At 33.2% G+C, this 12,922-nt stretch overlaps 1 protein-coding gene across 1 annotated transcript in view; it reads right to left on the bottom strand.

The window, feature by feature from the left end:
- The window catches only part of Smp_171480 (hypothetical protein), a gene marked incomplete at its 5' end in the record, with an annotated part of 11,681 nt that extends 8,132 nt beyond the window's left edge, over positions 1-3,549 (bottom strand). The window contains one exon of the mRNA XM_018789780.1: positions 3,543-3,549. Coding sequence (XP_018655189.1) covers positions 3,543-3,549 — 7 coding nt within the window. The remainder of the gene's footprint in view (positions 1-3,542) is intronic.
- Positions 3,550-12,922: the final 9,373 nt, after the last annotated feature.

Below are 12,922 nucleotides of genomic sequence, written 5' to 3'. Positions count from 1 at the left end.
GGCAAGGAACAGATTTTGCTTACGCATGAAAAACTTTTTCGTCACTACGTTTATACGCTCTAACCATGATATTCTGTGCAGGAAACCCGTATCCCGTTCATGCGGCCATCATGTAAGTCTTCGTAAATAGGCTGTCCTCAGTCAGCTTGGACTAGATTGCCAGGCGAAATGTTGGATTTACTACAAATTCATTCGCTGAGATTTTACAAATATATTATTCCAACATAATACATAGTTTTCATATACACTACTATTAAAAATCACTTCACATTATTTAACATAACAAATATTATAATTAAAAATTCACCAATGTTATTGGGCTCATGAAAAAATTGCGCATACAAAGATATCATTACATCAATGAAAAAGGCTTTATATGTGATGAAAATACTATTTTATAAATGATATTGTGGTGTGGTCGACTTGTATCCTCATAAGTGGTATATGGTGATGGTTAGACCTAGAATGTATTTTGGCGGAAGACCGATAAGGAAAGAACTGACATGAAGCACAATTGGAGGGAAAATGCACAAACAATAAAATTAGAGAAGATGAATTGATATATGCAGAAGGAACAGAGAAGATTGAGACAATTGATTGTTATTTTGCAAATTAACTGTTTGCTGTGTGGTTATCAGATCTTAGTAAGATAGTTTGTAATTTATGCCTAAATACATTTGATTGTCCAAACTAGTGTTCTTATTCACTACAATATTGTAATTGAATATAATATTGACTACACAGATCCAAGAAGATGTAATTAGTTTATTAAATGAATTGGTTGAAATATTCTAACTTTAAAATCGAGAATGTACTTTCAAAGGTTCTAGTGATCTATAAAGAGATGAGGATATTTTATCAGAACTGCATACTTATAATTAGTTAGTTACGTAGATATTTCTGCTGTTTGTTTGTCTTTTTTGTCTATAAACAGATGGGTTCATTTTTCTTTATATGATCGATAATCAAATAAGTGAAATAAACTACACCTGACTAATGGTAAACATATATAAACCTGTCTCATCAAAGATAAAAAGGTATCAATGTTTTTGATAAAGCACATATTGGCTTGACCAATTAGATTTTCTAAATACAACTCGGTTCACTTTATAAAAATCTGACTGTTAAACTAATTGTAAGTAAATCATGTTAATATTGGCTTATTTACCAGTCGTTTCTCCATTTATTTTGGGAGTCCTTATCACCAATCGTTGGGCTTTGCATTATACCCCCTTTTTCTTATGTTCAAGTTACTGTGTACATTTAGTCTGGAATCATTAGAAGCAGCTAAGAATTCAGATCGAGTGATTAATTAATAAATTTATTAGGTTTGAAAGATATTGAAATAAAGGATGTACAGCTAAGTGAATTAATAAAGACTAGACATAGTGGAAGTGCAAACTTAGCGTGCAAGAATGGTTTTCTCTATAATTTTAAATTTTTTTATCAGTTATTATATGACCTTAGTAAACCATATGTCGAATAAACATTTTCTTGGTTAATGGGAGGTAAACTGATTTTATCCATTACAGTTATTGATTTTTTCATTGTCTTTTCTGCTGTTGTTCAAGTCTTAACAAATATCGTAAATATATTGTCCGTGGAAATTCCCAAAAACTTAGATATAAGACTTAATTCACAAAAAACCCAGAAATATTCAAAGGATAATAAACAACCAACTATTGGAAAGAAACCTGACCCATCTACTTTCCGTTCAAGGGAGATGAGATTTCAGGAAGAATAGACAGAATAGTCAGTGCGGGACCGAGAAGGAGCTTCCGTGCTATTCAATCGGTTTCACTATACAACACCAATTGTTTATTATACCATTCCAAGGTAAGTCAGTACCCTTCCGATGTCACCTCCAGTCACAATTATGCGGTGCCAAGTATATGAGAACGACAGAGAAAAAAGCCTCTACAAGGTTTTCTGAACACATTCCTAGGAACCTACAGTTGAAAGGGTGAAAAGTCTTTACAAATACAGTTGCCATACACGTTTTGGATAATGGGCATGAGGTAATTGTAAGTAAAGCATTTAAAATAAACAAGTGGTAAAAACATCAATCTTACTCCGTTTAACAGAAGCAGTTGTTGTCAAATGTTCCCAACCTGAACTGTGTATACAGAAGCAATATGAGATTAGCCTTCCTCTGCCTTGGTGGTTGGGGGTTCATCTAATAACCTTTATTAATTTTAAATTTTAGTCATTTTTCAAATCTGTCCCCAACTTTTTATCTTTGTTTTTATTTCATCTCCTGATATTCATCCCTTGCATAATCTTATTGTTCACACATATTTTTTATGTTATCATTTTGAGTGATTACTCAATCACTTACTAATTTTATTACCTTTACACAATCTCTGAATTATTACTTCCTAACACATAAATACACATCGATCTTAACTATGTTTATTCATACACGTTGTTTATTTATGAAAAACTCATTAAGAACAGTAATCATCGTGTTGCGACTCATAAAACACTAGAATCTTTTGCTAAGAAATTTACATATGAAGTATGAGATTTATGGCTGTTTAGTTCCAACTTGATATGACTTCACCATACAATGGGAATTTCTGGCACTGATTCAAATACCCAAGATCACTCTTCCTAGATCTTACTACTATATAGACAAACCTTCTTAGAAAAATGTACTACTGGAAACCAAAGGAGAATGAATTATACAGACAGATATTGTACATAGATCGATTTATAATGACTTTGGTAGTCATGTAAAGAACTGGCATACCACAACTGTAACAGAATAACAGAAGGTAGAGTCCATGTTTCTGGTGAGAACAAAGGATCGTCTCTATGGTGAGCTCTGGAGTGAGAAAACCTTGCGAAAATTACCAAAGTTATGAATTACTAGGTGATTTTTAGGTATTTAGATAACCGCAATTGAATCACAATGTAAAGTAAATTAACGCTGAACCAAAGAGGATCATCGCAGACACAACTGATGAAATCCGATCAATATTCATAACAAAACAACAAAACATCATATAGGGTTTCCCAACTTGATATTTTACCTAGTTTGGTTACACAGAAATCTTGTTTTTTGAAATAGATTTTAATGACATACACTAACTAGCGCGAAATTCAAATCAAGTAAATGTTTGCACTAAGACTATTCAGAAACTACTATGAAATGAGCTTGGAAACACGAATAATAATTAAAGGAACTCCATACACCCAGCGCTGATAAAATTTCATAAGCTCAATATGAAAAAAGACATTTGTTGAGTCATCTACTGTTCAATGCTATTTCCCAATGTAAACTGCCATCAATGTGGTGAAGTTACCACTGATTCTTCACCTTCAACTTGTTTTCAATCTACTCAACAATTGATTTGTTTTTGTATATGAAAAAAAAAACAATCAGTTTAACCTCTATTTGTTAACAAAATGATTAATTAATTTATTTTTATTATTTTGTTTACGGTTGAAAACTGATAACTAAATAAAACACAAAGAATGATCGATTTATTCTATTTTCTTGTTTATTATTTAACAGAGAATTAAAATAACAAACCTACTCTTCATATATCAGCAAGAGTTTCTGAACAATTGTATGGTTGTAACTTTTATAAACAAAGATGGATATACCTTAAATAATTGATGTCTGTTTGATTGTTTTCTTAATTAATATTTATATATTAAGATTGCAAGAATACGAGTTAGATAAAAAAAGTTCTGTTTGTCATAACAGTTCTGTACATTATTGACAATAAAATGAATACTAGTAAGAGTTTGTGGAGATTGTTAAATTTCATTGAAATCATGAATCGATCTAAATTAGACCATCATTGAAAACCTGAAAGCACAGGACGGTCGTTTCGTTCAAGTATAGGACTCTTCAGTAGTGCGCTGACCGGTTAGTTGTGGGTCAAGCAATGACATAAGGTTAAATTTGTGTTTGCCTATATAATGACAGTGAGTTCATAAGGTGGCGAACGAGAGATTAAGTTAGTGGGCGAGATATCAAAGGGTAAAATACAGAATTTCTCAAACAAATTTTACTGGGTTCATCAACTTGTCACTTTTACAAGTAAAAGATAAAACAATGGCCCCATTCCATTTTTAAATTTTTTAGTCCTTAGATTAGATGATAAAATAAAAAAAGTATGTGTTTAAGACCGATTTTCACTAGATTGATATGCATCATTCTGAGCTTCATTCTATAATAACATCGATGAAATCCAGCCATGAGCGTGGTTTGTAGGGCCAAAACTGTATATCAGTAAAATATCGCAGAGAAATGAATGATCATAATTGAAATATAAAACGAGAGTATCAAAAAACTTCAAGAGAAGGCTGTTCTGAATGCTACGTTTGAAGAGTTAAAAAACAGCTGAAAGGGATCTCATCCAACATTCTCTGTGCTGACTGATTTCTTCATTAACATGAAATGAATGTACTGAGAAGTGAAATTTATATATGTAACCTATAAGACCGTAACAGTTACTCACAGTCCAGTTTCTCATTCTGGTCATGTCCTGGATCGAATGAGCACCCCGAAGTCTTGCTTACAAATTTCATTTATTTTTTTTTATATTTATGTAATAAGCTTCAATAACTAAGTAATTAGGAAACTTTACCATTAATCTTATTATTTATATCGGTAAAAACAAAACTATCTACAAACTGTATAACAAGGTACTGTCTTGACCGGAAGAGCGACACTGATAATCTCAAGTACTAAGAGAGTCATAACCGAAAACTGAGTAAGAGAACTCTAATCATATTCTAATACTTGAGGTTAAAGAAAACAACACTCAAACCACATATTCTCGCTGAAGATTTTTTCCAGAAATATAAGGAATTGATGTGTTCATAATTGATCATGATAGTGTGTTGATGACAAGAGCTAGTAATAATCCGTTAAATACGAACAAAATTAAAATTAAGGCAAGGATTATAATAACATGGTGATGAATCTCATACTTTACTTACATAGCTGTACAAATTTTAGTAAAATCAATGTACCATTACCAATTCTATACGCTGATTGTAAATTTAAAAAAATCAGAAAGTAGAACAGCTTACATCAGCCAAGAAACTTGTACCAAAAACTTCGGGCCTCTACAGGTTTATCAATGATAAGGTATCATTTTCTGTAGATCCACCTTGTACCGCTGAAAATGGAGTTAGGTCATTGTTTAAAGGTGAAACTAAGATTTTATTTTACATCTCGAAAACAGCTCGAATAGTTGTAACATTTCTTTCCTAGTACCCTGAAATACTGTTAACCAGTAAGAGCCCATCTGATAACTTAGTTATACAACATTAAAATAACAACAAAAAACCAGGTCAATATAATGTTGATACAAAAACTTTTGCGTCATTTTGTGATAGTTAAAGTAACTAAATAGTTTAGTCCAGGCTGAATTTTGCGAGGTTCATCAAAACGATAAGTTAAATTTAGTTTGTTTATTCTGCAGTTCATAAAATTTCCAGGAAATCCTTAATTTTCCTATTATTATTATTCATACATAAGTTACTTTGTATACACAATCGATCTGAGGTTTTGCAGTATCTTAATAAATACTACTAGTATCTGTACACTAAATGAATAGAATCTGAGAGAAAACATACAAAATAACTATAATGCCATTTGGAGGGTACTTCAATAATGATATTAATCAGCTTAGAAATCTTCTAGATAGTTTACTTCCTGATATTTCTACAATTGCATTCTCTAGGAAAAAGAAATAATAACTAAAAATATTAATCATATTTTCCTTATTCTTTTTTTGTCATTCACACTAACCAACATTTTTTTCTTTCTCTCTCTCTTTTCTACTGTCACAATTTTTGCATATATTTTAGAAGAAAAATAATTTTAATAAGAGACCATTTGTTTTATACTTTTTCTTTTAATGGAAATGAAAAGTTACATTTACCCTAAAGTCAATAATATTTTCATATACATTTATTTCGTCACTGTCGAAAATATTATTTATCATCGTAATTTTTTCGTAAAAAGGTAACCATATATATTTTCATGGTTGAAATCATGAGTCAGTTGAAGCTAGACCACCATGGAAAACCTGGGAGCACTGAATGACCGTTTCTTCCTATTGTGGGACTCCTCAGTAGTGCGCATCCACTGTTAAGTGCGCTGGCGCGAGACTGGTAGGTCCTGGATTCGAATCTTGCGAGGCGAGTTCATGGATGTGCACTGCTGAGGAGTCCCATAGTAGAACGAAACGGCCATCCAGTGCTTCCAGATTTTCCATGGTGGTCTAGCTTCAACTAACTCATGATTTCAACTATGAAAAACTGAAATCTCCACAAAACCCCTTCTAATTATAACCGTGTATATATATATATATATGTATATATATATATATATTTCACACAACTAATAATTGTTTTTCCATGATCTAATCTTTATTTATTTATCTTAATTGATACTGACATATGAGTTTACTGCTATTTTTTTTCTTGAAAAAGAGATGCTACGTTCCTCTTTAAGATCGATTGAAAAATGGCTATCAAACTGTGTCATCAGCTCTATATATTAGGACAAATTTCATGAAAAACTTACATATCAACACACAAGAACTTTTTTTCGTACAAATATTCTTAATTTGGTTACATATACACATATAACTAATCAATAATTCATTTATTCTTCCTTCTATTTATTTATCTAACTGTTAAAATATACTACTGATTAGATAGACAAATAAATCAATAAAGATAATTTTAATGAACGAAGATTATCTAGGAATATTTTCATATGGATAGTTTTTTCTAGAACATTGAAAAGAATATGCTCTCTGTTATTGTCATCATTATTACTTTCATGTATAACTTAGGGATGTAAACATTTCACTCTAATGTCTTCTTCCAGTTATAAATACACAATTATGTACAGAAATCAATATTTATAATTAAGAGAAAACTCTAAAGTAAACCTACATAAAACAAGCAAAATGAACGTAATTAAATATATTGCGATTATTTAAATGAAAATTAAAAGATAATGTATTTATAATCCAACTGGTAGAAAGGAAGAGTATGAAGTAATTTGTGGAGAAATTTGAATGGTTAAGCGATTTATCAACATCAATGGGAAGATTCAAACAAACAATACTAAGTGAATTTAAACTTCACCCTATTGCACGAGCAAGTGGTTATCAGGATTCGGTATCTGAGTGGATAACGCGATGGCGTTTGAAGCGAAAGGTACTGGATTCGAGTCCCAGAATGAACATCAACTCTGAGATGCAGGCACATCCAGCTGACGAGTCTCAAATAGGACGAAACGCGCGTCAAACTGGATTCCACTACCAGCTACTATCCATCTTCGCTTACCATGCTTGTGAATTAAGGCAGTATGCACATATGCCAATTAGAGACTCACCCAGTTGTAGTCCTAAACATCACTGGGAAGATTCAAACAAGCAATACTAAGTGATCGTGAATCAGTTAGTCTACAAAACTGTGTGTATATCAGTTGATTAATTTGTCTTAGCACTATGATTCATATCACTCGCAAGTTATGCTATGAACAGATCGATATTTCTAATGTTTCATGATTTTAATCACTAAAACACTTGACAAAATAGCTTAGTCTATTCTTTGGTAACGTAGATAAAATTACCGTTTCAAAATAGTGAGTTACTCTCAAAAATCTTGTCAAGAAAAACTCTTTCAAGCATCTAAAATGTTTTTGTCTCCAACTTACCTTTTCAGTACTTTTCAATAAAAAAATATTATAAAACGAAATGTTAAAAAAAGTCTACCTCTCAACATACAGTGTTCATTCTACCAAAACTTGAGTACTTAATTCAAGCAGCCAGCTCCTGTCTAGAAAAAATGGTAAATTGTTGAAAAAGATTCAAAAAACCAGCAACAAGCTGATTCATGGAATCGCTACGCTTCTACATGATGTGAAACTGTCTAAACTAAACCTATTACCCCTGCAAGGAGTGATTTACTAAATGCTATTAAATACTTAATGATAACTCTGCATCTGACATCCCCTCATTTTTCTTCGTACATAGAACAGAAATTTACAGAGACATTTCAAAAAGTCTCACGAACCCGGAATCTCTTAATTGGTAGTCATCTACCAACTTTCCCATCGAACTGTCAACCGGTCGAACTCCTACTATAACACCTGGTTCAGAGTTTATCTGTCGATGTATTACAAAGAATGTCGAACCAACTGAGAGACCTCCAGTACTAATGCAGGCCAGTCAGCCCCCTGTCATTTACGTACTAAAAATGAAACATTATGGTTATTTCAATGATTGTATTTTACACACTACTGTTTCAGTCGAACTCCTTCATTCTTTTTAAATTCCATTTTGCTGTTTAAGCAGTAAGGAATGTTCAATTTGATGAACTTCCAACTTCCGTTGCTAATAACATTTTGGTTTACATTTTCTACACCATCAATAGATTTTAAAGAAAAATGTTGTTAGTTACATATTAGATAGATGTCGTATAGACAATTGTTGTAATCTAAGTAACACTGAGGACTCGTTTCATTCTGTATTGTAACTAAGTAGCATCAGGCACACTACATCAAACACAAAACTGCTCGAATGACTTTCATTTCTCACAGCATACGCGTTACTTCAAAAGACCATCAGGTCAAACTCCAAAATGTTTACACTTTCTACTCTTGATAGTTGCTGATATATGTGGGAAAAAAATAAGTGATTTAATCTCCAATTCATTATGCAGTCAATTTATTCAGCCCATATATTCAAACCCTAAATTCTGATTTTTACCTATTTCAGTTATTGATTGTCAATCGTAAAAGCCTTCAAAGACAAAATTTATCGATAAAAAAATAAAAGAAGGCATCTGCACAAATTTTGAATTATGAACTTAAAAAGTTAGTACTATTATTAAATTTAGAGATAGTAGAATCCGAAACCAAGGTTTATCAGAGATTCTTTATTTCTCTTTAACGCCTGTTACCCCTAGTAGAGTAGCAAAGGACAAACACCAAGATTCTCCAATCAACTCTGTTCTCTTCTCTCCTTTGCAGTTATTTCTAATTGATTTTGATTCTTTTGATCTCTTCTTCCAATTACCAACTCAATATGCTCCTCAGTCTGCCTCTTTTCTTTCTGACTTTAGAATTACAAGTTAGGGTTTGACTCATGATTTTCTCATTGTATGTCCTATCCACCTCCAATATCTTCCCTTAATTTCCTTTTCATCTGGAAGTTGGTTTGTTTCTTCCCACAGGTTGTTGCTGATAGTGTCTGGTTGAAGTATTCAAAGTATCTTGCGTATCCTATTGTTTAGAAATACCTATACCTCTTTGATGATGGTTGTGGTAGTTATCCAAGTCTCAGCTCTGTACAACAGAATAGGTTTAACGTTCGTATTGAATATTCTAGCCTCGATGTTGCCTGACAATTGTTTTGAGTTCCACAAGTTATAACTGTAGGAAAGCTGCATCTACGTGGCCAATACTTGCATTGATTTCTGCATAGGATCCTCCGCGTTTATCGATGATGCTGTTACGGTATGTGAAAGTGTCCACCACTTCCAGATTTTCTCTATCTAATGTGATTTGTTCGCTGTTCACTTTATCGTATTTGAAGATGTTGCACTTTCCCTTGTGTATATTGAGGCCTAGTGATGCAGAGGCTTATGCCACACTAGTTGTCTTCATCTGTATTTGTTCATGTGTATGGGGTAGAGGGGCCAGTTCATCTGTGAAGTCCCAATCGTCTAGTTTCCTCCAAGCTGTCCATTGTATTCCGTGATTCCACCGAGATGTAAAGGTCTTAATGATCCAGTCAACCACCATAAGAAGGAGAAAAGTTGAGAGACAGTAAGCAGCCTTGTATGACACCGATCCTCACTTGGAATGCATCTGTCAGCTGCACTCCATGCAGGACTCTACGATGTAGTCCGTCGTGTGAATTCCGCACGATATTGATGATCCTCTCATCTGCTCACCCCATAGTGTCGATGGAAGTCCCATAAGGTTCTTCTATACAAACTGTCAAATACTTTCTCATAGTCAAGGAAGTTGATGAAGAGTGACGCGTTACGTTCAATTGATTGCTCAACGACGATCCGTAGTGTCTCGATTCTGTCTGTACACAACCGATCCTCACGGCACCCAGACTGTGAATCTCAAGGCTGGGTATCTACTGAATCCGTCATCCGGTTCAGTAACACCCTGCTCAAAACTTTTCATGTTATTGATAGTAGTGTGATGCTTCTGTAGTCCTCACATTCTCTCAGACCTCCTTTCTTTGATATCATGAAGAGATACTCTTCTTCCCAATCTTTCAGCACTTGTCCCTCCTCACAAATCTTCTTCAATTGAATGTAGAACAGTTTCTCAGTTACTTTTATGTGTGACTTCAGGGCTTCAGCTGATATAATGTCAGGTCCCACTCTTCATTGGTCTAATGTTTATCCTGATTTCCTCGATTATTAGTGGAGTGACAGTCATAGGAAGGTCTGTGTGTTACTTCAGCGTCTGGTGAATCTAGTGAGGCCGATCTATTCAAGAGTTATCAAAATGTGTCGTACACACTAGTTGTGCTGTACTCGAATCTAAGTGATCGGCTTCCCTTCTTTGTTCTTGACTGGTCGTTCGGGTTTATTATATTTCCCTGTTGGTTTCTTCGTCGTGTCATATAGTTGTCTCATGCTTTGTTCTGTTGCAGCCTTTTCCACTGTCGTTTATAGGCCTTCCACATATTTCTGTTTGTCAGTTTCAATGCTCTTCTTCACTTGCTTGCTCGTTTCTGTGTATTCGATCTGTGCCTTGACTTTTCTGCTCTTGTTCAACTGCTGTTAGTTTCTGCCTTCTTATTCTTCCTTTATTGAATCTTGTCCAGGGTCTTAAGTGAAATCCATCCTTTATGATGATGTTTCTCGTGGTCCAGTGTCCGCCAGCAACTTGGAGTAAGTGCTTCTTTGATCTCTTTCCAACTGTCCCTTATGGTAGTTTCTTGTTCTTTCAGTTGATCTTGTAAAGCTTGGGACCTGTTGTTGATAGATATTTTGAATTCATTGAGTTTGTCAGTATGTCGAAGGAAGACTATAATGAATCTTTGTAATGCTGTTTCTCCGGTTATCCAGTGTCTCTTTAGGTTTAGTTTCATCTTGTCAACCACTAGGTGTTGATCTGAAGCTATGTCAGCTCCTCCCTTTGTTCTCATGTCTTCCATTGACCTTTTGAATTTTTTTAGGGATGCAAATGTGGTCTATCTGGTTCTGTGTAGTGTGATCCGATGAAACGTATGTAGCTTGTGAATTCGTTTGTGAGGAAATATAGTTTATAAGAGATACGTGATATATTATAGTTCTATACATTTTAAATAATCTGATAATATATAAACTCCTTAAAGTACTTATTTAAATAGGAATTAAAAAGTATCAAATCAAATAAACAAAGTCTTGAGAACATTAGCAATAGCAAAAAAAACAACATTACTCGCATCATCCTTGTTATCGAAGTCGAAATCAATATTAACCGGGGTAGGTGTAATGAAGGCATAAAGTACTTTTGAATATATAAAAGAAGTTTGAATTTCCTTATGGCTAGAACTTCAATGAATTTAAATCTCCAACCCTAATCTTCTTAATACTCAGTTATAAAAGAGTGTTTTTAGGTCAATCTTTTAAAATGCTTTCCCATTTATATTTAGCAATAGATGAAGGTGAAAAATTTTCATCTACTTCTATTGAATTGTCGAAGTTATTTTGTACATGTTAAGTCAGCCTTGAATACAATTTATGATTTTTCTCTCGCTTCCTAATATATACATGTCCAAGTATATTGATTTCATTTAGTAGGTTATGCTACGAAAAAGTCAATAAAAATGGGATACGTTTTAAATAATTCATCAAAAGAAAAATTGAAATGTTTCAATTTGAAAGATTCTACTTATAAGTAGTAAATTGATAAAGTGGATACGCAGTAAAAGTGAATTGAGCCAGTCATATTTTTTTATTACATAATCATTATACGAAATAAACAAAATGTTATTTTAGGTTATGGGTGGTGTTCCTCCATGAAAGAACAAAAGAATTATTCAAAACCAGAGAACACTATACAGCTGGTTCGTCACAGTATGAGACTCTTTGATACTGGGCATCATAGAGACGGAACCTCAAAACTTTAGGTTTCATGAATAGAAACTAACTGACAAACCATTTGGTTGGTATTTCAAGGCACATATTTTCAGTTTTATTCTTTAGTCTATTCTAATTGTGAAATATCTAAAGTAAAACATTTCTTAGAGTTAATACAATAAGACAAGATTGATGAGATGAACATTCCCACATCTGTTGAGTCGTTTTTAACTATCATAAAGATAACAAACTGTGAGGTCAATTGTTAATTTTGTTCAATCAGCAATGATTAGCCAAATGCTTATTTTTCTCATAAAATGAGTAAAACTTTAATATGAACTGTAATATTGGTGAAAGTGACTATCTGATGTGTGGGCGAGAATGACAATGGTTGGGTAGGATGACAGGTGTTATATGTGTTATATGTATTCCCCTATCTTTATTATGTATTGACTGTTCCTTGTTGTTGGATTGTGTCGGATTTTGGTGTGGAAATATATTGACGTTCTAGTCAGGCAAATCTCGTGTTCTTGATCTGAGTTGTGTTGAAGTCCTGTTGAATAGACACTGGGAGGGAATCTAGTGTAGATATTTGTCTAAGGTAAATTAGCTCCCCACATACGTGTAAAAAGTGAAAGGACTGTTATAACAAGAAACCTTAGCGTTATAACAAGTATCCTTACTCTTTATAACACTATCATAACTAGTTTCTTTGATGTAATTGCGTAAACACTGAATCAATAATATGACTACCGATTTTGCTACTCAAATATATGCAGATATAAGATTTCTTAGTTTAGTATTATAAGATAAAATACTACGGATGTACATTTTTAAACAT

This window comes from Schistosoma mansoni, chromosome W, assembly GCF_000237925.1.
Source record: "Schistosoma mansoni strain Puerto Rico chromosome W, complete genome".
Taxonomy (NCBI): Eukaryota; Metazoa; Platyhelminthes; class Trematoda; order Strigeidida; family Schistosomatidae; genus Schistosoma; species Schistosoma mansoni.
Note: the sequence above shows the minus strand (reverse complement) of the source record. Positions and strands in the feature narration are given on the sequence as shown.